We start from the raw sequence: 26,436 nt of genomic DNA, 5'->3' as shown, positions 1-26,436 counted from the left end.
TGGTAAGCCTAAACAGTGACAAGCTAATTATGAAGGCTTTTAAGGAGCCTGGTAGGCTGCAGTCCATGGGGTCCGAAGAGTCGGACACGACTGAACGACTTCACTTTCACTTTTCACTTTCATGCATTGGAGAAGGAAATGGCAACCCACCCCAGTTTTCTTGCCTGGGGAATCCCAGGGATGGGGGAGCCTGGTGGGCTGCCGTCTATGGGGTCGCACAGAGTCGGACACGACTGAAGCGACTTAGCAGCAGCAGCATAAATAGATAAATTGTCAGGCAAAAGGTGTTTATTGCACTTGCCACACTTCCAGGGTTAAGCAGGTAGCACCTGTCTATTTCCTCTGGCACCTTGCTAAACCAAGATGCTATACTAGCTTAGCCGTGGGGGTTCAGTGTTTGACCTCGTTCTCGTTGGTTTCCCTCTTCTGGTTCACCCTACATTTTGTCTTCTGTTTCCAAACCTTTCATGACTTTGTAATTCCTTCATGTAACTCCTAATCTTCTCTTCCCAAACTTAAGTTTAAACTCTACTTGCTCAGCTTTATGTCCCAGCCCGTATTCAGTTGAGTGAGACCCACCTTCTCCCTCGCGCAGGAAATCCTGCTCATCCCTGTCATCACGCCTTTGTTTCTGGTGCACTCGCTGCCTGAAGTGTTCTTCCTTCTTTTCAGCAACTCAGGTGCTGTCCATCCTTTGAGATCTAGCTGAGGGGTCACCTCCTTCTCATAGCCAGCTCCAGCACTCATTGCCTTTCTGCTGAATACCTAGAAGGGCACTCGTGAATCTGCTCCAGCGAGTGACGTTCTCTTTTATTGGTTTCCATTGATTTAATGATAACAGTGATAATACTAAACAAAATCTGCTTAAGAGAAAGAATCATGTCAGGCCCCTAATATTCTATTGTCCCTATAATCATGGTTAAGAGACAGTTAACATTTGATTGAGGAATATACGGTCTCTTTGTCATTGAGATTCCTGTAGGATAGTAGGTAAGAGAAAACATGCAGTCAACTCAGATGAGTCTAATAATTATTCAAATATTTCTAGATTTCCAAATGCAAGGACAGTACTTTTTATGGAAATAATAAACTGACAGAGCTTGTGCCTGCAAGTAGAAATACCCTAGGGTATTTGTACACAAAGTGAAGTGAAAGTGAAAGTCTCTCCCCCATGGATTATACAGTCGATGGAATTCTCCAGGCCAGAATACTGGAGTGGGTAGCCTTTCCCTTCTCCAGGGGATCTTCCTAACCCAGGGATCAAACCCGGTCTCCCACATTGCAGGTGGATTCTTTACCGGCTGAGCCACAAGGGAAGCCCTTTGTACACAAAAGAGGTCCTCTATTCTTTGTAAACATTTTTGTCCCAGGGGTAATAATATTATTCAATATTTGTACAGCACGTCATAGTTTAAAAAATTCATGCACATTATCTTACTTGATTTTTCTGTGCCCTTGTTAAGCCTGGATCCTTAAGGTTTAACTTATGTGTGATTTAGTGGTCAAAGAAGCAAATGCAAGTAATTAAAATTTCACAGTAGCTCAAAACTTTTACTGACATTTCTCTAAAACCCTAAAAGGGATCAAATACACCATCCTTTGTAATACTTATAAAAAAGGTTCTTTCTTGGGGCTGCCCTGGTGCTCAATGGTAAAGAATACACCTGCCAACGCAGGAGACACAGCATTGATCCCTGATCTGGGAAGATCCCATAAGCTGCGGAGCAACTAAGCCCATGCACCACAACTACTGAGTGTGTGCTCTCGAGCTAGGGAGCTGCAGCCACTGAAGCCCAAGTCCCTAGAGCCTGTGTCCTGAAGCAAGAGAAGCCACTGCGGCGAGAAGCCCACCCACTGCAACTCCAGAGTAGCCCCTGTTCACTGCAGCCAGGGAAAAGCCCGCACAGCAGTGCAGACCCAGGGCAGCCAAAAAACAGAATGAAATTTTCAAAAAAGTCTCAAGAAAATGCTCGTTCTTCATCACCTTCTGCAGGTGATCCAGATGATTTTGTCCTGGTTCCCTCCCAGGTTCTCAACAAGAACATTGCTTTTCCCTCCCATCCTTCTCCTTCCCTCCTCCTTCACAAGGATGTGTACTTGAGTGTGTGTGCGTGTGTGTGTGTGTGTAGACCTTGCCCGAGCCTTTTTTTTTTTCCCAAAGAGGAAGAATCCATCTTTTGTGTGGTTAGTGAGTGGAAAGAAGATTAAAGGAGAGATTTGGCCAAGAATTATAGGACTGTGAACAATCCCATATTAATTTTTGTCACATTGTGCTTATTACCATCTGAAGAAGGTGAGGTAGGCAGTCTTAGCCCATTTTTTTCAATGGGTTTTCCCATTTTTTAAATGGAAAAACTAATGCTAATGGAGAGATTCGTTCAAGATCTTATACAAGTGAGTGATGGAGTCGTTACTTAAAATCTGTCTTCTGACTCAGTCTAGTATTCATTCTCTCAATGACATCACAACTTCTTCCCAGTTACTGTAGGAGTCTCCCATCTAACCTTCCCCTAAAGGTCCTAAATTCTTAGTTGACCCCCTTCTGATGTCAAACGAAATGGTGGCACAAAAATGATAAATTTCCCCAAATACCTAACTCAGCATGGTGTCACATAATATCAATTAAATATTTAAAAGAGTAACTTTTATGCATTTTAATGAATTGCTATGCTCATTATCTGGAGAAGGCAATGGCACCCTACTCTAGTACTCTTGTCTGGAAAATCCCATGGGCGGAGGAGCCTGGTAGGCTGCAGTCCATGGGGTCGCTAAGAGTCGGACACAACTGAGCAACTTCACTTTCACTTTTCACTTTCATGCATTGGAGAAGGAAATGGAAACCCACTCCAGTGTTCTTGCCTGGAGAATCCAGGGACGGGGGAGCCTGGTGGGCTGCCGTCTATGGGGTCGCACAGATTCGGACACGACTGATGCGACTTAGCAGCAGCAGCAGCATGCTCATTATCAGGTCTAGATGAATTACATTTTCGTACATTTAAGCTAATAATGTTTGCACTCATGTCAAATGTTCATTTTAAGCCAACTCTCAGAGGCCAAATGGCAGCGCTCTTTTATTTTTGTTTTCTAGAATTGTTTAGAAGGTGATTCCACATCGGGTGGATTTTGTTATTCTGATTCCAGGAAGACAAGCAACACAGTAAGTAGAAAGAGACTTGGAGAGTGGAAGAGATTTGGCTCATCTCCAGACCTGGAGTGAGTCTGTAAAGTTGTCCAGCTGCCCCTTTAAATAACTGGAGAGAAGGAAAAACTCCACAATTTTCCTTGAAACAAAGTTGACTGAAGAAGGAATGCTCAGGCCATTAAGGGGAGGGTGGTGCTCTTACTACTGTATTTTTGTTGTTATAATTCAGCTTTCCCACAATCCCACCAATGGCTAAAAATATCTCAGCTCAAAATTCCTCTGAGTGGTTATTGCTGTACTGGTATCCTCAGGGCTCTGCAAAATGCCAAACCAAATATGTTAGGTTTGGAAATAGTATGAATGGCTTTCTTGAGGCCCCATCTTTTTGTTTACTTCTGGGAAGTTATTGGAACATTTTAGGAGAGAGAGAAAAAAAAAAAACAGTCATCATGGAAAAAAAAAGAAAAGGCAAACTTTTTAAAAAGTGTCACGGTAATCCCATCAAGTATGGTTTAAAAGGAAGATTCGGCATCATACAGTGATCAGAAACCCGTACTAGACACTGTTAATAAAAAGCTAGAGGTTTTTATTATACCTCTATTGATATAATACTGTTCTATTGGAATTTTTAAAAGAGACATTTCTTCCTAAACCTCTGGATTCCATCGTTAATGAAATGGAGGGGAGTTTTGTTTTGTTTTGGTGGGTCCTTTTTTTCTTCTGTTTTGAAAGGGAGCAGAGAGGGGCCCCAGTCTCAAGCCCTTCCTCTTGGCCTTTCTTGTCCTGTATTAACCCTCAAGCTCCCAGACATGTCCCTCCTTCAGGCAGCTTTCCAGGAGCACCCGTGGATGGGAAGGGAAGGGGCAGGTCCAGCCCAGGTTCTACATGGCCCTGCTGGGAGACTGCAGTTGGAGTCTGCTCTTCCTGCCCAAGCCATGTCCCTAGCATCCGAGGAGGCCTAAGTATCTGATCTCTCTCTGGTTTCTCTCCTGTGTCTCTGGTTACCAAAGTCACTTGTCGTTTCAGCTCGCGTTTCTGCGGGAAAATGTAGAGCTCAAGGAGATGATGGCCACATGGACTCTGCAGAAAGGCATCCCCCTCGTGGTGGTTAAACGAGAAGGGCGTTCCCTCAGACTGCAGCAGGAGCGCTTCTTGTCTGGGGTTTTCAAAGAGGACCCCGAATGGGGGACTCTGCAGGAAAGGTGGTTGCTTTTCTTCCCTGTCGGTCTAGTTTACCTCATCTCAGTTTACTGACAATTGCATTAGCTTTCTTTCAGCTTCTCTGACAGTTTTATGGGATGCTATTTCTGCTGCTGCTGCCGCTAAGTCGCTTCAGTCGTGTCTGACTCTGTGAGACCCCATAGATGGCAGCCCACCAGGCTCCCCCGTCCCTGGGATTCTCCAGGCAAGAACACTGGAGTGGGCTGCCATTTCCTTCTCCAATGCATGAAAGTGAAAAGTGAAAGTGAAGTCGCTCAGTTGTGTCCGACTCTTCACGACCCCATGGACTGCAGCCCATGAGGCTCCTCCGCCCATGGGATTTTCCAGGCAAGAGTACTGGAGTGGTGTGCCATTGCCTTCTCCAGTGCTATTTCTACACAGGACTTAATAGGCTAAACTAGCCTCAATAGCAGCCTTAAAGAGCTTCAGGTGACCCAGACTGCGCTGGTGAGCAGCATATTCTTGCTAATCCTGCAGCCACCCTTAGGACCTCAGTTCTGATGCAGAAGTTATATTTCTAATATAATGTTCCCTGACTGTCTACTAGCCTTCTTTATGCTGTGTGTGCTCAATTGTTCAGTTGTGTCCAACTCTTCACAACCCCATGGACTGTAGCCCTACAGGCTTCTCTGTCCATGGAATTTTCCAGGCAAGAGTACTGGACACTAATAAGTTATGAGACAGTAGACTAGACTTCCCCGCTGGCTCAGATGGTAAAGTGTCTGCCTACAATGCGGGAGACCCAGGTTCAATCCCTGGGTTGGGAAGATCTCCTGGAGAAGAAAATGGCAACCCACTCCAGTATTCTTGCCTGGAAAATCCCATGGATGGAGGAGCCTGTAGGCTACAGTCCATGGGGTCACAAAGAGTTGGACATGACTGAGCAACTTCACTTCAAGTTATGAGACTGACCCATACCTAGGAAGATAAGATGTATGACAGCTATACATCTTATCAGAAAAGGCATTTCCTGTGTGTTAAGTCATGGGCTTCCTAGGTGGTGCAGTGGTAAAGAATCTGCCTGCCAATGCAAGAGATGCAGGTTCGATCCCTGGATTGGGAAGATCCCCTGGAGTAGGAAATGGCAACTCGCTCTGGTATTCTTATCTGGAAAATTTCATGGACAGAAGAGCCTGGCAAGCTATAGTCCATGGGGCCGCAAAAAGTCAGACATGACTGAGCACACACACATATGCACGCACACACACACACACACACACACACACACACGTGTTAAATTAGATAAGACCTTCAGCTCCCTTTTATTTTTTAATAAGAGACTATAAATGTAATGTCTTAAAACATGATGTTCTTGGTAACAATAAAAGCAAATCCAATTACCCACTCTGTTATCTTGCTCACAAGCCTGTCCTAAGAAAACTTGTTAAAGGTTTTACTAAAATCAAGAAATACAACACTGTCCAGCTTCCTCTGATCTCATTCAATAAGATGAATGAGATTAATCTGAAAAGAAATAATCCAAGTGAATCAGTGCTGGCTTTTATGATTATTACTTTTTCTAAAATCTAGCTGTCTAAAAACAGTTTCAGAATTTTTTCTGAGAATCAGAAGCAAACTCAAGGTCTTTAACACATAGAATGTAACATTTTCCATTTTGATCTCATCAGATGTCTATTTCCATCCAACAGCAGCCTTTATGCCATTTAACTGTGAACACATCCGTCCATTTCTCTGTATGCCCTTTTGAGGTCCAAACCTCAGAGAGCTTAAACAATTTGAAGCTTGGCAACACAGGCTGGAAAATTTAATGTTTGATTTATTATTGGGAAAGCAGGACTCACAATTCTGCAACTTATCAAAATGTCACGAGAGAGTTTAATAGTGTGAATGGCTCAGAATAACAAGAATCTATCTGAAGCAGGATTTGGATTTCTCATATAAAACTATTGCCCTCTGATCCATGCTTATCCAAACTTATGAATGGCTACTCTTTCTCTCTTTACTCCCAGGTGGAAAAATCTGGAAAAATCTCTGTCCTTCTAGAGCCAAAATCTATCCATGAATCTTGATCCATTACATCTTAGTGATATCTGTGTGTCTCTTTTTACCTTTTTGTGTAAATATTTCAACTGCTTTGTTGATTATCGATACTCTGGGTTGGCAGGTAGATTATTTCTTCTGACCTTTTATTAAATCGAGTCTGTGTCTGTTGTCTCTTTTACTCTTTTAGGTTTTTCTGAGGACTAATGGGCAATATACTATTCTTTCTGTTTTATACCTATTGGTATTTTCAAGCATCTGATTTTATAGGATTACTATAGCTAATACGGCTTACTATGTTAGAGGAAATGAGCTCTAGAGGCAGCTAGAAATTAGTCAGGAAAAAATAGCTAATTTCAGTTATTTACCATAGGAAGGCCCTTCCAAAGTAACTGAGCCCTTTTCCTTCAATCCGTTCTGCTTCTCTGCTCTCTGCACTTGGCCAAGGAGCAGCTCCTGACTTATTTCTGCTTGCTGACCACTTAGCAGGCGGGGGTTGAATGCGGATAGCTTCACTGAACAAAAAGATAAGTGGAAGAATCATGCTAGAGAAGAGCTTTACCTTTTGGGGTTTTTTTCTACAGCTTTGATTTAGTTATTTGAATAAATATCAGACTGTGAGAATTTTTGGAAATGTGAAAGAAGATTTTTTTTTTTTCTTTTACTTAGAAGAAAACAATCAGCAGGAATTGTGGTGGTATAAAATTTGGACTGTAAATGTCACAGGTAATTGTGACAGAGTTCAACTAGGTATATATTACTGCTCCTTCATAATCATTAAAGAATTTTTGCACACCCAAGGAACCGTTAGTCTTAGCCTGTAAAATTTATAAGGCCAATGATAGTGTGAAGGACGGGCGATTAGGTGTCTTTTATAGCCTCTCTGAATCTGACAATGTGGACATTGAAATGGCCATTGATTTAATCTGTAACAGTCTTTACTTTCAAACGTAGGTACCTTTGGCATATCCCAGTGACCTACTCCACGAGTTCCTCTCAGGCGATTCACAGACACATTCTGAAACTGAAGACAGGTAAAATGAACTAATTAGCCAAAAAACCTTTTAATTCTGAAATTAAATGTGTTCTGAGCTATAGGGAGGACAGTTGCTGCTGCTGCTGCTGCTAAGTCGCTTCAGTCGTGTCCGACTCTGTGCGACCCCAGAGATGGTAGCCCACCAGGCGCCCCCGTCCCTGGGATTCTCCAGGCAAGAACACTGGAGTGGGTTTCCATTTCCTTCTCCAATGCATGAAAGTGAAAAGTGAAAGTGAAGTCACTCAGTCCTATCTATACCTATGTGTTACGAAAAAAATCCTTAAGCTAAAAAGTGTGGGTTTTTAATTCAGGAGAAAGTTCTCTTGTGTTTTTAGCACTTAGAGATGGGTTTCAAGAATTGATGGTGTCTGATCTTATGTCTTTTAATGCCTACTGATTCAGTGGGAAAAGGTGTTCACTTTAGAACTGATTGGCCCTGGATTCAAATCCTGATTCTGTCACCTATTGGATGTATGGCCTTAAGAAAATTTTTTAACTCCTGAGCTTCAATTTTCTCATTTATTTTGAATGAGGACTAAGCCTCAGAGTTTTTGAGAGTATATAGTAATGTTATTTTACCACCTACTACAATGTCTGAAATATTAAAAATAATATAATTTTAACTTCTCCTTTAAACACGTCACTGAAATTTTAAAATGTTTCCCTCATAATCTCACGTTCAACCTGCAGCCCTTATTTTGCCCCAGATAAGAACTGGACAAATGAATCACCTACTTACATATACATATTTCAACACGCAGCAACCAAACTGTGAGACAAGGCTACCAGAAATGCCTTTTAGACCCGCATAGGCTGCTTTCGAGAACACATTCATTGGCCCATCTCCTAGGAATTAGTTTATTTATTAATTTAATAAAATCACCATTCCCAAAATAAGCCATCCAGCAGACTATGAAAATAAATATCATCATGAGTCTTCCAGAACTTTGTCTTCCCATTGATTTATTACTAATGATATGAAGAAGAATACTTCTGGAGATATTCATGATGTGTTCTTTGATGAGGAAATGCCCATACCAATTTTCTCCTCCTAGATACTGTGGATTTATCTGAGAAGACCGACTGGGTGAAATTCAACGTGGACTCCAGTGGCTACTACATCGTTCATTATGAGGGACAAGGATGGGACGAGCTCATTACGTTGTTGAATCAGAACCACACACTTCTCAGGCCGAAGGACAGACTAGGTCTGATTCACGATGCGTTTCAGCTAGTAAGGTAATGCAAAACTCCAACTGATTTCACAGGACATCACTGCTCCCTAACCAGATATGTTAGATTTCAAATCAAATGTTCAGTGTTAATCATTCATATGATATGGATTTGAATGGAGGTCAAATATTGGCCATGAGTCAAAGCCTACCCACTGATAAAATATTTTTATTCACCTAATGTTTAAAAATTTAATTCAACATTTCAAAATGTGGAGAAATGTATGTAAAAACCCTGACTTCTGGAATCCCTTAAATAATGAGAAGATTTGGCAACTTCGTTTCCACAGGGCAGCCATAGAGGAGGGTACAGTGGGCAGATCTTCCTTTAAGCCAGGTGTGCATTCACCTCGGTACCCAAGTCCTAAACGATACACTTGTTGGGTGTGCTTCACTCCCTTAGGGTAGCCTCCAGGCATTTACGCTTTTGACCTCAAGTTTGAAATTGTTTATGCTAGAAGCTTGCTGTTTCACTAAATACTGACATAATCTATTAGACAAAAGGTTATAATCTTTGTAAGTTTAAAATCTGGTGCACAAGCCATTCCTTACTTTGCTCACTTCAGGGAAATCAATATGAAACTGGTAGAAAAATTAAGGAAGAATTGGCTACTTCTGTTTATTCCTCTTTAGACTTTCCTGGGAAGATAGTGTTTTCTTTCTTTTTTCCTACTTGTCATCAACGGAATAATAGGTAGAATAAATCAAGTCACCAGGTCACCGGTGGAAAAAAGTTGGGGATCAGGTGACATATCATGCTGTGTAAACTTTTCCTATTCTGAGAACTACTGTAATGCACTCATTATATTCAGTGTGACGTATTATTTTCTTTCACATGCTTATTTAGGTCAAATTAAGTAAAAGTAACCAGCAAAACATCTCTCAAGCACAGCTTCTCTGTACAACAGAATTCCCCAGTTAGAAAAGGGAGAGGACTGGGAGCTTAACCGCCAACCCCAAAGGTCTCAGGAATATCATGAGCTATCCTACTTCTGACTGGATGCATGCGAGACCAACTGAGGAGCGGACTATGGTTAGTTGAGGGAGGTTTGTCTGCTCAAAGGAGAAACTCTGAGAAGATTGCAAAGAAAATAGATTAAAAATTTTAAACTAGGCAGAATGAAGAATACTTACAACTCAGAATATGAAAGCCGATCTTTCCAGTAGCTGAAAGTCTTTTCTGTTGTTTCTAGCCTATAAATTTACGGGTACTCTCAATTTAGCAGCAGGAATCCTGCAGTTACTGATGTATCAGTGGACAAGCAATCATCATTTCTTTACCAACTAGATAGGTTAATGAGGTTCTGAGTACAAATTTTGGCTTAAAACAGGTCAACTATCAATATGTACTACCTCTTCACTTATTGTTTGACTTTTGACAAGCTACTTAACCTTTTTAAACCTAAATTTTCTAGTCTTCAAAACTTTTTTAGTGTTTAAAACTCCAGTAATAATAGTGTCTATCATATGATGTTGTTTTGAGGGTTGCATAAGGTAATGTAGATACAGCCCTAAGTACAGTAATAAATGCTCAATAAATGGTAGCTGTTAGCATTATTAGTCTTATCTAATACAAATTGTTTAAAAGATCATGTACTAAATAGGAAGATGAGGTGACAACATAGAAAAATGCATTTCAAATAATGTGAAAGTGAAAAGAAAAAGCAGAATGTAAGCTTAAGTTAGCAACTACATGAAAAAAAAAGAGCTAATGGTAAAAAAAACAAAAGGAGAAAGAAATATTCCAAAGTCCTACCAATGAATGTGTAGGGGTAATGAAATTATGTGTTTTTCCCCTTCTTTAATTTCCAATTGTCTTGAAACTTGTCTATATTACTTTTATAAGAAAACTAATTGTATAAGAAAACAATTTTAAAGTCTCATAATAGGTCTACTTTTTTTTTTTTTTCTTATTCCTCTGCTTTAGTGATATGTAGTTTTTCTTTCCCTGCTTTGTGAAATGTCTACTTAAGAGTTTAAGGGTATAATCTGTGACTGCATTGAGCTTAGAGACAAAATTTGACCCAGGAATGCATATTCATTTTAACTGAGTTTTCATACTTGTTATTAAATATTTAATACTTGGATCTCCTCTGAGTTGAGTGGAATTAAGATGACAACCATAAATTCCTTACAGGTAAACTATTTATTTTTTTTATTCCAATACCCTAGAAAGAAGTCCCAGATTGTTTCCTCAGGGATATAGTTTATTTCACAAAGGTACCATTTAGCTGAAACCTTATACAAATAAGTAGATATAGATTTTTTTGTTGAGCTAAAATGTATGCATATACATAGGTTTAGTCTTTAAGGTAAACAGACATTCAGATAACATTTTGTGCATTAAATGAAGCAGAAAGCAGGTGGTGAGAGGCTGGATTTTTATTAAATAATAACTCCATGAAAATGATTCCCTCTTTGATGAGTATTAACATTAAAGTATTTTAAGTAGATAAGTACGAATAAATAATGGAATTTGTCTTAGTAAAAAATAAGTTCAGTTCAGTTCGGTCGCTTAGTCGTGTCCGACTCTTTGCAACCCCATGAACCACAGCACACCAGGCCTCCCTGTCCATCACCAACCCCCAGAGTTCACTCAAACTCATGTCCATCGAGTCAGTGATGCCATCCAGCCATCTCATCCTCTGTCGTCCCCTTCTCCTCCTGCTCCCAATCCCTCCCAGCATCAGGGTCTTTTTAAATAAGTCAGTTCTTTGCATCAGGTGGCCAAAGTATTGGAGTTTCAACTTCAACATCAGTCCTTCCAATAAACACCCAGGACTGATCTCCTTTAGGATGGACTGGTTGGATCTCCTTGCAGTCCAAGGGACTCTCAAGAGTCTTCTCCAACACCACAGTTCAAAAGCATCAATTCTTCAGTGCTCAGCTTTCTTCACAGTCCAACTCTCACATCCATTCTTCACCACTGGAAAACCTATAGCCTTGACTAGACGGACCTTTGTTTGCAAAGTAATGTCTCTGCTTTTAAATATGCTATCTAGGTTGGTCATAACTTTCCTTCCAAGGAGCAAGCGTCTTTTAATTTCATGGCTGCAGTCACTATCTGCAGTGATTTTGGAGCCCCAAAAAATAAAGTCTGACACTGTTTCCACTGTTTCCCCATTTATTTCCCATGAAGTGATGGGACCAGATGCCATGATCTTCGTTTTCTGAATGTTGAGCTTTAAGCCAACTTTTTCACTCTCCACTTTCACTTTCATCAAGAGCCTTTTTAGTTCTTCTTCACTTTCTGCCATAAGGGTGGTGTCATCTGCATATCTGAGGTTATTGATATTTCTCCCAGCAATCTTGATTCCAGCTTGTGCTCCTTCCAGCCCTGCATTTCTCATGATGTACTCTGCATATAAGTTAAATAAGCAGGATAACCATATACAGCCTTGACGTACTCCTTTTCCTATTTGGAATCAGTCTGTTGTTCCATGTCCAGGTCTAACTGTTGCTTCCTGACCTGCACATAGGTTTCTCAAGAGACAGCTCAGGTGGTCTGGTATTTCCATGTCTTTCAGAATTTTCCACAGTTGATTGTGATCCACACAGTCAAAGGCTTTGGCATAGTCAATAAAGCAGAAATAGTTGTTTTTCAGGAACTCTCTTGCTTTTTCAATGATCCAGCAGATGTTGGCAATTTGATCTCTGGTTCCTCTGCCTTTTCTAAAACCAGCTTGAACATCTGGAAGTTCACGGTTCACGTATTGCTGAAGCCTGGCTTGGAGAATTTTGAGCTTTACTTTACTAGCGTGTGAGATGAGTGCAATTGTGCGGTAGTTTGAGCATTCTTTGGCATTGCCTTTCTTTGGAATAGGAATGAAAACTGACCTTTTCCAGTCCTGTGGCCACTGCTTAGTTTTCCAAATTTGCTGGCATATTGAGTGCAGCATTTTCACAGCATCATCTTCCAGGATTTGGAATAGCTCAACTGGAATTCCATCACCTCCATTAGCTTTGTTCGTAGTGATGCTTTCTAAGGCCCACTTGACTTCCCATTCCAGGATGTCTGGCTCTAGGTGAGTGATCACACCATCGTGATTATCTGGGTCATGAAGCTCTTTTTTGTACAGTTCTTCTGTGTATTCTTGCCACCTCTTCTTAATATCTTCTGCTTCTGTTAGGTCCAGCTTCCCTGGTAGCTCAGACAATAAAGCATCTGCCTACAATGCAGGAGACCTGGGTTCAATCCCTGGGTCAGAAAGATCCGCTGGAGAAGGAAATGGCAACCCACTCCAGTGTTCATGCCTGGAAAATCCCACGGACTGAGGAGCCTGGTAGGTTACAGTCCATGGGGTCACAAAGAGTCGGACTCGACTGAGTGACTTCACTTGATTTCACTTTCTGTTAGGTCCATACCATTTCTGTCCTTTATCAAGCCCTTCTTTGCATGAAATGTCCCCTTGGTATCTCTAATTTTCTTGAAGAGATCTCTAGTCTTTCCCATTCTGTTCTTTTCCTCTATTTCTTTGCATTGATCGCTGAGGAAGACTTTCTCATCTCTCCTGGCTATTCTTTGGAACTCTGCATTCAGATGCTTATATCTTTCCTTTTCTCCTTTGCTTTTCGCTTCTCTTCTTTTCACAGCTATTTGTAAGGCCTCCCCAGACAGCCAGTTTGCTTTTTCACATTTCTTTCCCATGGGGATGGTCTGGATCCCTGTCTCCTGCACAATGTCATGAACCTCCATCCATACTTCATCAGGCACTCTATCTATCAGATCTAGGCCCTTAAATCTATTTCTCACTTCCACCGTATAATCATAAGGGATTTGATTTAGGTCATACCTGAATGGTCTAGTGGTTTTCCCTACTTTCTTCAATTTAAGTCTGAATTTGGTAATAAGGAGTTCATGATCTGAGCTATAGTCAGCTCCCGGTCTTGTTTTTGCTGACTGTATAGAGCTTCTCCATCTTTGGCTGCAAAGAATATAATCAATCTGATTTCGGTGTTGACCATCTGGTGATGTCCATGTATAGAGTCTTCTCTTGTGTTGTTGGAAGAGGGTGTTTGCTATGACCAGTGCATTCTCTTGGCAAAACTCTATTAGCCTTTGCCCTGATTCATTCCATACTCCAAGGCCAAATTTGCCTGTTACTCCAGGTGTTTCTTGACTTCCTACTTTTGCATTCCAGTCCCCTATAATGAAAAGGACATCTTTTTTGGGTGTTAGTTCTAAAAGGTCTTGTAGGTCTTCATAGAACCGTTCAACTTCAGCTTCTTCAGCATTACTGGTTGGGGCATAGGCTTGGATTACTGTGATATTGAGTGGTTTGCCTTGGAAACGAACAGAGATCATTCTGTCATTTTTGAGATTGCATCCAAGTACTGCATTTCGGACTCTTTTGTTGACCATGATGGCCACTCCATTTCTTCTGAGGGATTCCTGCCTGCAGTAGTAGATATAATGGTCATCTGAGTTAAATTCACCCATTCCAGTCCATTTTAGTTCCCTGATTCCTAGAATGTTGACATTGACTCTTGCCATCTCCTGTTTGACCACTTCCAATTTGCCTTGATTCATGGACCTGACATTCCAGGTTCCTATGCAATATTGCTCTTTACAGCATCGGACCTTGCTTCTATCACCAGTCACATCCACAGCTGGGTATTGTTTTTGCTTTGGCTCCATCCCTTCATTCTTTCTGGAATTATTTCTCCACTGATCTCCAGTAGCATATTGGGCACCTAACAACCTGGGGCATTCCTCTTTCAGTATCCTATCATTTTGCCTTTTCATACTGTTCATGGGGTTCTCAAGGCAAGAATACTGAAGTGTTTTGCCATTTCCTTCTCCAGTGGACCACATTCTGTCAGACCTCTCCACCATGACCCGCCCATCTTGGGTGGCCCCACAGGGCATGGCTTAGTTTCACTGAGTTAGACAAGGCTGTGGTCCATGTGATCAGACTGACTAGTTTTCTGTGATTATGGTTTCAGTGTGTCTGCCCTCTGATGCCCTCTCGCAACACCTTGGATCTTACTTGGGTTTCTCTTACCTTGGACATAGGGTATCTCTTCATGGCTGCTCCAGCAAATCGCAGCGGCTGCTCCTTACCTTGGACGAGGGGTATCTCTTCACGGCTGCTCCAGCAAAGCGCAGCGGCTGCTCCTTACCTTGGGCATGGGGTATCTCTTCAGGGCTGCTCCAGCAAATCGCAGCGGCTGCTCCTTACCTTGGACGAGGGGTATCTCTTCAGGGCTGCTCCAGCAAAGTGCAGCCGCTGCTCCTTACCTTGGACGAGGGGTATCTCCTCACAGCTGCCCCTCCTGACCTTGAACATGGAGCAGTTCCTCTCAGCCCTCCTGCACCGGTGCAGCCATGGCTCCTTGGACATGGGGTAGTTCCTCCCGGCCACCGCCCCTGACCTCGGGTGTGGGGTAGCTTCTCTCGCCACGCTTCTGCATGGTCCGTCGCAGCCAGGCTGGGCCAAAAAGAAAAAAAGATTAATATAAAGTAGTCTTATGGGTTAAACATTCTTTTCAGAATTTTGACCCTAGAATATAATACCTAGTTTTGTCCTGTTGCTTATCCTCTAAGTAGAGTATATAGTACCGGTAAAGAAATAATATGTCACACTGAATAAAATGAGTACTTTTCAGTAATTCTCAGAATAGGAAATGTTTCCAATGCATAATACTCCACCTGATCCTTAATATTTTTTCTGTTGGTGACCTTGTGACCTGATTGATTCTATATATTCTTCTGTTGATGGTAGACAGAAGAAAACAGCTTGTTTTTCCAGGCAAGTCTAAACATAAGCAGTCAATTCCTCCTTAATTTCTCTACCAGTTTCATATTGATTTCCCCAGTGTGAGCAATGTAATGAATGGATTGTGTACTAGATTTAACATTTAAAATTGTAAAGGTTGTGGCTATATTTATACTTAGCTAGCGTACCACATATTATGACACTTGCACGTGTGGAAGGAATAGTGACATTTTGTGGATTTGTATTTTTAAAAATACAGCAGACTATAAAATCATAGTGCATATGGTCCGGCCCTCTGTCGTCAGATGAAATTTTTAGAAAATCTACTGTGGGTCTGTTTTAAAGCTCTATGTCATTGTGACTGAGAAGAGTACAGTCACAACAAAAGTTGGTTCTTTTTGATGCCACTTCTTTCTGGTTTCAGTTCCCTCATTTCAGATGAGCATTTAAAATTTTAAAAATCCCAAAGGAGGTAGGGCATTATATTAATGAAAAATTCAACACAGGTATCTTTGTTCTGGAATCTGTTTCCATATCAAACTATTATGCTTAATATGGGAGTTGGATGCTGGCAAGAATAGGTTATAGATGCTGCAGGGACACAGGTCTTCTCAGAAACATGAGTGAACAACCACGTTATGAAGCTGACAGTATAATAACTTACTTCCTCTATAAAAGACACACTGAAGTTTTAGTACTCAGAATAATAGTTTTGTTGTTTGTTTGCATTAAAGGAAAATATAAAGAAGACATATCACTTTAGAATCTAAATAGATTCTTTAAAAACAAAGAAAATCCTTGTTTTGTCCTACTCAGAATAACTGGCTTCTCTGTTAGGTTCTAGGAAGGGACGTCAAAAAAAAAAAAAAAAATAGATATGGCACCTGTCCTCAAAATTTCCAAATACACGTGGAGGAACAATTCAAAACCACAAATTAAGCAATTAGAGAATGACAAATACATGAAAAGTTTGATATTATTTGGTACTAGATATTAATATTAGCTGTTTATTTCATTTAGAAAACTCTTATTTATGTTTAGGCAATTATTCTAAGCACTTTACCTATATTAAATCATTTAGTCCTCACAACAGAGATTTAAAGTAGATACTAATATTATTCCCATTATATAGAGGAAGCAGGTGAAGCTCAGAGGTTAATTTGCCCACATCAGTGGGAGAGCTAGGATTTAAACCAAATGGTTTGAATTATAATGAGCTGCTTCTGTTACTGGTCTCTGTCTCATATTTGCCTTACTACTTAAAATATTGAGAGCTGTAAGATATGCACAAACCTCCGACATCTGTTTCATACCTCAGCGCAGGAAGGCTGACCCTAGACAAAGCCCTTGACCTGACTCGCTACCTCCAACATGAAACAAGCATTCCCGCGCTTCTCAAAGGTCTGGAATACCTAGAATTGTTTTACCGCATGGTGGAAAGAAGGAACATTTCAGATGTCACTGAAAATCTCAAGGTTTGTATTCCTTTCAGAAGGTTCATTAAGTAAAAGACACGGCAGCTGGATGATCAGTGAGACTTGTTCTATTTTGTGTGAACTCTTGGGGTTAAAGCTTGGCGAATCTAAGGAAATCGCCTGGGAGCACAGTCACCACTTAAGTATCTAATGGTTGGTTATCCCCTGGTCTTTGTCACCATCACCCTAAGAGCTGGGTACCAAGGTCATAAGCAAAGCATCCCTCCTAAGGGGATTTTATCTTACATCAATTGATAGTCCCCTCTCAGATAAGAAATAAAATTGTACTTCTAATGGAGAAAGGAACTGTGGTGGGTGGAGACCACACACCAGAAAAAGAAGCAAAATGTAGCAATTAGTAGTTCCATGCTTTGGGAAATGTTCATGCAGACTGTTTAGAGTTGAACCCATTAGATGGGTGAGTGAGGGCTGTGTTAAGAACTAAATTTAGCCTCTCTGTAAACCATCCTATGCTTTCTGCAGCATTACCTTCTCCAGTATTTTAAGCCAGTGATTGACACGCAAAGCTGGCTTGATGAGGGCTCTGTCTGGGACAGAATGCTTCGCTCCACTGTCTTGAAGCTGGCCTGTTACCTGAACCATGCTCCTTGCATCCAGAAGGCAACTGAACTCTTCTCTCAGTGGATGGAATCCAGTGGAAAATTAAAGTAAATCTGGACTTCTGTTCTTTGTTCCTTTCACTTTGATGTAAAAGTCTTTGATCATGCGAGACATTAAATCTAAAACCTTTTAGTGAGTATAGGAAAAAAAAAAAAAAAAACCATGCTGGGAATTACATACCCTTGTCTCATGCTCCCACATAGTAAGTGCTCAATAGATTTTTGTGGGAAGTGAGGTTTAGTTCCCTGCAGGGAAAAGCTAATAAACATTAGCATGGTTTCAGAAAGACAGCCAGCGGGTGAAAGTGGGGTAGACTAGAGTGGTGCCCGACTGCCAAGAGTAATGCCTTTTAAAGATAAAAAGCAATGTGAAATGTGCATGCAATCGAAACGCCAATGATCAATTGATGCAACAAAAAACGAGGTGGTGGGGAGGGAGCTTTGTTCAATGTATTTACTTCCTCATTAACCAATACCATACCACACGCACCACATACCACCGTCTTAGCCTCAAGTTTCAGCTTTGATAGGAAACTGATGATTTGGGCCATCTAAAGGATGTGTAAGGTGGCAAAGTTGATTCCAGTGGTTGTTGTAATCAGGTAAATGCCCAGTGATCAAATTGATTCTGTTGCAGTTCAGTCTAGCAGCTGCAACCCATAGTATTAAAAGGCCCCACAATCTTTTCAATGTAAGCCTTAATTTCTGTCCAACACATGATTTTATATTGTTGCTATTAAAACTCTGAATTTCAAGCTGGATGTTTTGAGAAATCAAATCTGTATGTGAATTAAGGAAAATTCATTTTTTAGAATAGAAAAAAAAATGCACAGCTTTAGTAGCAAGTAAAGCAATAGTGTCAATTTTTCCTCTCCCAAATTGTTATGAAATGCTATCACAATTTGTCTCCATGTAACTAAATCTCCATGAGCTTTTTGAAATCTTTTCTTGACTTCTTATTTTTTAAAAAAGTAATTTGCTTTCTTCAAATTTGGACTTTTTCAGTCTTTAGGATTTAGGCCTAAAATCAGTTTCAGAAAAAAAAATCTTTTAGCTGTATTTTTTTCTTCTTTTTGTTCATGTTTAAATAAACTGTATGAATGAGGCTAAAATATAAACATTCTGCTGCCCTATAGCACGTCAGATTATATTCTGTCTTTATGCTACTTACAAGAAGAATGATCTTACCTGAAGTCACTCAAGTCCAGTAGATATGATGGTTCAACATCCTATAGTATAGGATGCTATACTATGAAAACATTCTAGGAAAATCTCATTTAAGCTTGTAATCAAGACTACATAATCAAATATTGTAGGTTTATTTTTTTAAAGTTTAAGACCATCAGTATTAATCCTTTAGAGATTACTTCCTTTATTCATGAATTCAGAATATAATGCTTTGCCTGCTGATTTTGTGCTAGGCGCCACAGTTAGTGCTAAGAATAAGCTGGTGAGAGAAACAGCTAGGTGTCCTACCTTCAAGGGACTCACGATTCATTTGTTACCAATTTTTGTAAATTTATACAGTTCAATTCAGTTCAGTTGCTCAGTCATGTCCGACTCTTTACAACCCCATGAACCACAGCACGCCAGGCCTCCCTGTCCATCACTAACTCCTGGAGTTTACCCAAACTCATGTCCATTGAGTCGGTGATGCCATCCAACCATCTCATCCTCTGTCATCCCTGTCTCCTTCTGCCTTCAATCTTTCCCAGCATCAGGGTCTTTTCAAATGAGTCAGCTCTTCACATCAGGTGGCCAAAATATCGGAATTTCAGCTTCAACATCAGTCCTTCCAATGAACACCCAGGACTGATTTCCTTTAGTAAAATACACTAAAATAAAAATAATGTGGATTATAATTTGGTTGCTTTTTGTTTTATGATTCAAAGGCTCTTGGGATATTTATGTACATATAGTACAGTGGGAGTAGTACAGTTTTAGAATCATATGTCTAAATCCCATCTCAGAAAAGGCTAATATGTCACCTCAGCGCAAGTTACTTCAACTTTCTCAACTTTACTTCCACTTTTAAAAATTAAGGTAACTTTTACATCTCACTGGGTAACTTTGGCAGTTAAGTAAGTTGTATAGAGACTAGTACAATGTTATGGACCCTGTATGATAAATGCAAATTTCCTGTCCCATCCCTGCTTCTCTGTACTGTACTTTTCCAAGCCATCAATATGGATATTGGCTATTACTGATCAATTATATTTGGAATTAAAAATCATAACTAAATTAAAATAAAGACTAGTTAGTATCCTTTAGGACAATAAAACTTGAAAACCATGGTGCCTTCTTTAGGCGGACATAAAATAATCATATTGCATGTTATCATTTTACAGAATTATAATATAAATGACTGAACTCTAAACAACTGTGCTAAATTACAATTTTTTACACCTAGAGAGTCAGATAGCTCTCAAACAGGCCTACTAGAAAATATTCCTAATGCGACATTAAAGCAACAAGTAATAATTTAAAAAAAATCATATAGTACCAATACATGCAATTTATTGACAGAATTCTATATAAACCAGTGCATTTATATTTCAGAAATCACATCTTTTATTTGTTTCATCTTCTCATGAAGATTCTCCATGTAGTTTAAATTTTTATGATTTTTATTCTTTAAACATTTTATTATCAGTAGGAAAAAACACAAATAGTTTGCAAAGTATCAGTACATAAAATCTTCCATAAAGAAGGCTGGACAACAAAGAATTGATGCTTTTGAATTGTGGTGTTGGAGAACACTTACGAGTCCCCTGGACAGCAAGAAGATCAAACCAGTCAATTCTAAAGGAAATCAACCCTGGATATTCATTGGAAGGACTGATGCTGAAGCTGAAGCTCCAATACTTTGTCCACCTGATGCAAAAAGCTGACTCACTAGAAAAGACCTTGATGCTGGGAAAGACGGAGGGTGGAGGAGAAGGGGACAACAGAGGATGAGATGGTTGTATGTCATCTCTGAATCAATGGACATGAGTTTGAGCAAACTCAGGGAGATTGAGAAGGACAGGGAAGCCTGGTGTGCTGCAGTCCATTGGGTCGCAAAGAGTCAGACACAGCTTAGTGACTGAACAACAGGAAATAACTCAAAGGTGATTATGTTTTAGAATTTAAAATCATAATAAGAAAAACTAATTTTTTCTTTCGTAGAACTTTTTTTCACTTTTGTGCTTAATATTACAGTATCCCAGCAGATGTTTTAACGATCGTGTATTCCGTGGGGGCTCAAACAACAGCAGGATGGAATTACCTTTTGGAGCAATATGAACTGTCATTGTCAGGGGCTGAAAAAAACAAAATTCTGTATGCATTGTCAACCAGCAAACATCAGGAAAAGTTAATGAAGTAAGTGAATTTAAGTTGTTAAAAGTGAACTTACACATATTCAGGAAAGTTACTAAAATTCAGCCATCAATTTCAAAGGCATATAATAATAACTAACTCAGGATTTGAACCATTTTGAATTTTTTCCAAAAACCGTGTATTGACAAAATGCACATAGTGAAAACAGATGTTCCTTAATCATGTGATTGATACTAAGCAAATAGCTATGTTTTAGTGTCAGAACCTTGGAGGTAAATTATTATTATTGAAAAATACATTTTTGTGTATAAGATGCTAATTGAAGTTTACTGAAATAATAAGTGGATAAAATTACTTCTAGAGAAATGTAAACGTTTAACTGGAATATTAAAAAATGTTAGCCAGTAGAGAGTTTATTACTGTTTTGGGTACATTACACTTTCATTGTGCCTCTTTCTCTCTGATGCTTTTAATATACTGATAGCCTGAGTTAATTTCCATTATAGATCACATGCCGTGAAAAATTAAGTGATCTTTGTTTCTTCAGGTTAATTGAACTAGGAATGGAAGGAAAGGTTATCAAGACACAGGACTTGGCAACTCTTCTTTTTACAACTGCCAGAAATCCCAAGGGGCAGCAACTAGCCTGGAACTTTGTAAAAGAAAACTGGACCCATCTCCTTAAAAAGTTGGTATTTGTTTATATCCTAATAGCTCAGTTGGTCAAGAATCCGCCTGCAATGCAAAGACCCAGGCTCAATTCCTGGGTCGGGAAGATACTCTGGAGAAGGGATAGGCTACCCACTCCAGTATTCTTGGGCTTCCCTGGTGGCTCAGCTGGTAAAAAATCCACCTGCAATGCGGGAGACCTGGGCTCAATCTCTGAGTTGGGAAGATGCCCTGGAGAAGGGAAAGGCTACCCAGTCCAGTGCTCTGACCTGGAGAATTCCATGGGCTGTATAGTCCATGGGATCACTAAGAGTCGGGCACAACTGAGTGACTTTCATAATGTGTATTCTTCCACCCAGATACTTCAGTTGCCTAAAACCAAGTGTAATCAGATGTTCCCTAAAGCATATGAATGATACTATTTTTACTCAAATGGTTTGATGAAGTGTATTGATTTTAAAACTCACTAGCCCGCTGTCCAGGTATAAGGGAGAGGAATGAAAAGAAGGGGATGGGAAACAGATTTCTGTTACTCATCTCAGGCCATGAAGAATTGCTGGGAACAAGTAAGAGCTGAGTTAAATCCGGTCATCAACCCCATCCCCTTTTCCCTTCTGGCTCTCTCCCTAGCCCAGAAGAATGCAATGAAGCCATATATGGTACAGCAAACTATTTCGTTTACTTTGTTAATATAGTTTTGTTCTGGGGGAAAAAAAAACTTCAGAAAATTTGAAGAGAACTAATCCCTACCTCCAGTTCCCTTGGAGAGGTAATACAGTGGAGAGCTTGGAGGCAGTAGAAGAAATTAATCAGAAGTGCCTGGGGAGCTCCCCTCCAAAACTGGATAGGTTATGAGTCTTCTCTGGGGTTTCAACTCTTGGGAGAACTATAGCTCACTGCAATATGCTCCTGGCCCTAAGATAGTCCCAGAACAAAAGCAACAATGATTAGATTTCCTCGGAATGTACAGGATGGCATGGCTTTCTCTCACAATAGACCCCCTGCGAAGGTGCTCTACCATTCCTCATCCAAATCCAAAATATCACTTATTAACTCTATGGAAAGTACCCTAAATGAAAGAGCTGTGCAATTTGCTTACTTTTGTGTCATTTAGCATGTCTGATGCCAGTCATCCTCAGTCCCTCATCCCTCTCATTTCTTAGTCATAAAGGACTCAGAGCTATTCTCACCGATAGCTTTTTGTGAGCAAAAAGCACATTTCTACCCCTTCCAGACCTTAAAGGGGTTAACATCCACATGAGACCAAATTAGTTAGAAACTGTTTTTTTAAAACAAAACAAAATCATTTTCCTTAAACACCCTACTGGAACCATTGGTTTTGTTGTTTGCGTGACTCTCCGTTCCCTCCTGGATGATCATATTTCTCTGCAATGCTGTAGATTTATTTTGTAACTGGAAATTATTCTCCTCTCTGAGTGTGTACAGAGCCCAGACTTGGCAGCATGTCTGAGATGTATCTGTGCTCTGCTTTACAGCATGAACCCCTTAGACTTGTGGCCAGATTCTCTATGTAAGACGTAGAGAATAGACATAGAAGGGGTAAAGAATGCCATCTGTGGCTTTGAAAAAGAGTTCCACCAACAATGCCCCAATAAATACGATGTTTAAACACAGTGATGTCCAAAATGAGTTGGGGAAGTTTGCAAGACAATGCCTTAGAGCGCAAGAAGAAAATATTACTACCTGTATCATTTCTTATTTCATGCTCTTATCTTATTCTTATCTTACGTTTTCCTTTTTACCTTTAAGTTAGTGTATACATATAATTCATAAATAAAAATACGCACATTGGGAAATTCTTGGTCAAAAATTTTGTTGATGGAATGCATAATCAAAAATTGTGGGGTGCTGCTTTAAATATGAACTTAAATTTAAACATAAACATTCATGTTTCCTATAAAAGCTTTATCTAAATTTTAATCTTATGGTCAAATTTGATAAATTTCATAGCTTTCAGATTTTCCCAGATGCATATGAGCTATTCTTGTGGTAATTGATAGTATCCATTGTAACGTACAGGCTTATCGTATAGTTACTAATGTTACATAGTTTAAATATATATAACGTGTTATAAACATAAGGTCATTGTTCCTATTACTTACATCTATGAAATTCCTTTTATTTTCAGATTTGAGTTGGGCTCATTCCCCATAAGAATGATCATCTCTGGTACAACATCTCATTTTTCTTCCAAGGATGAGTTGCAGGAGGTTTGTGACTCTCTATTGCCAACAATTTAAAAATAAATGTTCAAGTTATAGAATTGAAAGTAAATTTAGATGCAATCTGGTTTTCAGTTGTTGTTTTATTGAAAGAAAATAAGCTGTTTGTCCAATGTCACCTAGAAAGCAAATGGAAGAGACAGAATTAATGTTCATAGCATTCAAAATGAAAATTACACTTGAGGGACGAGTCCTTTTGTATTTAGTTTGCATTGTATCATCACTTGAGTGATTATATTGAAGTTTGAAAGAGTGCTTGAAGGTCTTTTTAACAATATTGCTCTTTATGGTAGTTCTACTAACCTCTTTTTAAAAAGCATTCTTGTGTTTTACATTGCCTTTCCACAATAAATTTATTTACTTTTAATGCAAATTCAGAACTTAAATCCCAGATCACTGCTTACTTTATGAACTTGACTCAATCTCTTACCTTTTTTTACCTACAGTGTGCTTACTTGTAAGATTTGTCATTCCTGTCTTACTTTACCTATTGTTTGAAGATAAAGTGACATAATTATGCCCCCAAAAGAGATGAAGAAAATAACTTTTTTAGAAGTCGTCAGAGAAATGCTTGCACCTGTGTTTGTATAATCTGCAAGCTGTTTTGAAACCCTTTGAAAGATAAAGTGTTTTATGAACCATATCAGTAATTCTTTTCTGGCTTTTTTTTTTTTTTCAGGTGAAACTGTTCTTTGAATCTCTTAAGGCCCAAGGATCACACCTAGATATATTTCAAATTATTCTGGAAACCATATCCAAAAATATAAAGTGGCTGGAGAAGAACCTTCCCACCCTGAGGAAATGGCTACTGACTAGTATTTAAATGGTCAATAGAAACAGCACATCAGATGCTGTGTTTGTGGGAAGTGTGCAGAACCAGTGTTCCAGATAGTTTAACCTGTAAAGAGCCTCAAGAAGTCAGTCTACACAGCTGCCTGTGCTCAGCTATCACTTCTAGCTGACAGACATATGATGCTGGGGTGGAGCCCCAGTAGCCTATTTTAAAGTAAACCTCCTGAATAATGGAGATATGTGGAGATATATATAGAAGTAGCTGCCGCAACACAGACTGTCTACACTGCCCCACTTTAGGCAACTACTATTTTGCTTCTTTGATGCTTTTTAAGCCTTGCATAGTATCCTGGAGTTTTCCCAACCAGGTTACTTCCAAGGAAACATAACCAGTCTGCAAAAAAAAAAATCTTTCTTTCACATCTTTCCATCTCCTCACCCTTCTGCTTTCTCAGCTCAGCCTGAATAGTTTATTTATTTTTTATCATTCATGTAAAATCTCAATCAAAGTATGAAGCATATGGATCAGGAAAACATGCTGCTGCTACTGCTGCTAAGTCGCTTCAGTCATGTCCGACTCTGTGTGACCCCATAGATGGCAGCCCACCAGGCTCCGCCATCCCTGGGATTCTCCAGGCAAGAACACTGGAGTGGGTTGCCATTTCCTTCTCTAAGGTATAAAAGTGAAAAGTGAAAGTGAAGTCGCTCAGTTGTGTCCAACTCTAGCGACCCTATGGACTGCAGCCTACCAGGCTCCTCCGTCCATGGGATTTTCTAGGCAAGAGTACTGGAGTGGGGTGCCAGGAAAACATACTTATTGCCAAATCTCAGGTTATTTCAAACTAGACGTCAGGGTTTATCAAAGAAGCGAGGAGGGCCTTTTGGCTTGAGCCTAACATTCATGAAGAGCCTTGAAAGCAGACTTCTGAGGTCATCTCTAAATGAAGTTAAATCTGGAGTCACAGTGGTACAGGAGAGAAAGATGATATCACCCCACTTTAACCCATGCCCTATTGCATTTGTAATAAATCTTTTGAAAATTGCAGAGTTAGATCATACTATTGGATCTATTTTGGCTTAAATATATTTTGTATATATTTTGGCTTAGTTTGATATAAATATTTAAAGGTATCACTATATTTTGTAAACCAGTTTTGGCATTTCTTCATATTTTAAGGGAATCTCCATCTTTGAAATTGTTTGACTTAATGGTTTGACTAAGGTATTAAGAAATAAAACATCACTCTAAATAAAGGTAGTAAATTTATCAAATTCATGATCCACGTATAAGTCAGTATAAAGTATAATAAGTTCTTATAAGATTTGAATCAATCCACAGATTACTGGCTTATCTTGGTTATCAAAGAAGGCTGGGATTATTTGGGTGGGAGTAGGGTGGCAGGATGTTATCCAATCCCTTTTAAATTATTTCATATCATAAAGATCTGTAGACCTTTCTCTACGCCACAGTCAGAGACAGGATACATTTTGGATGGACATGGGCGTGATCCAGCACATATTTTGTTAAGTTTGTTTTTAAATAATTTCTTGAAGTCTTTCAAGCATCTTGGACTCTAGAGTTGGCCTGTTCATGGCTCTATAAGGTTTGCATAACATCTAAGTGATGTCCCTGTAGAAGTGTATTTTTGCATAAAGAAACTGAAAGAATAAAGAATACTATTTTTTCCACCAAAATAATATGTAAATTAAGCAGTAAAATGTATATGAGTTTTGGTTGAATTGTGCCATTAATCTTGCTGTTAGTAAGAAAACTTCTTTCTCTTGTGTAATAACTTACCTGCCGTAAGTTTCCAAGTTTTTAATTCTCTTCCTTTTAGTTAATCTCTCTGATTCTTAAGAATTGAGTACAGAAAATGGAAATTTTATTATTTGATGAGATTGAACATGAGAAGTGCTGTGCCAATGATGTTTTAATGAATAAAGAGTTTTTTTTTTAAAAAGAAA

At 39.5% G+C, this 26,436-nt stretch overlaps 1 protein-coding gene across 3 annotated transcripts in view; it reads left to right on the top strand.

Moving 5' to 3' along the window:
* ERAP2 (endoplasmic reticulum aminopeptidase 2) overlaps nucleotides 1-26,436 on the top strand; it is a 53,632-nt gene extending 27,196 nt beyond the window's left edge. For 2 of the 3 annotated variants that reach the window (XM_027545545.1, XM_027545547.1), the window contains 10 exons: nucleotides 3,089-3,157; nucleotides 4,169-4,344; nucleotides 7,319-7,398; nucleotides 8,456-8,639; nucleotides 16,670-16,826; nucleotides 17,310-17,494; nucleotides 20,648-20,809; nucleotides 21,315-21,455; nucleotides 23,586-23,667; nucleotides 24,359-25,965. In XM_027545545.1, the coding sequence (XP_027401346.1) occupies nucleotides 3,089-3,157; nucleotides 4,169-4,344; nucleotides 7,319-7,398; nucleotides 8,456-8,639; nucleotides 16,670-16,826; nucleotides 17,310-17,494; nucleotides 20,648-20,809; nucleotides 21,315-21,455; nucleotides 23,586-23,667; nucleotides 24,359-24,502 (1,380 nt within the window). In that variant the 3' untranslated portion in view covers nucleotides 24,503-25,965. Of the gene's footprint in view, nucleotides 1-3,088; nucleotides 3,158-4,168; nucleotides 4,345-7,318; nucleotides 7,399-8,455; nucleotides 8,640-16,669; nucleotides 16,827-17,309; nucleotides 17,495-20,647; nucleotides 20,810-21,314; nucleotides 21,456-23,585; nucleotides 23,668-24,358 lie in introns of all 3 variants that reach the window. The other variant, XM_027545544.1, reaches the window with a different exon arrangement.

The sequence above is a fragment of the Bos indicus x Bos taurus genome, chromosome 7, assembly GCF_003369695.1.
Source record: "Bos indicus x Bos taurus breed Angus x Brahman F1 hybrid chromosome 7, Bos_hybrid_MaternalHap_v2.0, whole genome shotgun sequence".
NCBI lineage: Eukaryota > Metazoa > Chordata > Mammalia > Artiodactyla > Bovidae > Bos > Bos indicus x Bos taurus.
This window is presented reverse-complemented; position numbering and strand designations above follow the sequence as displayed.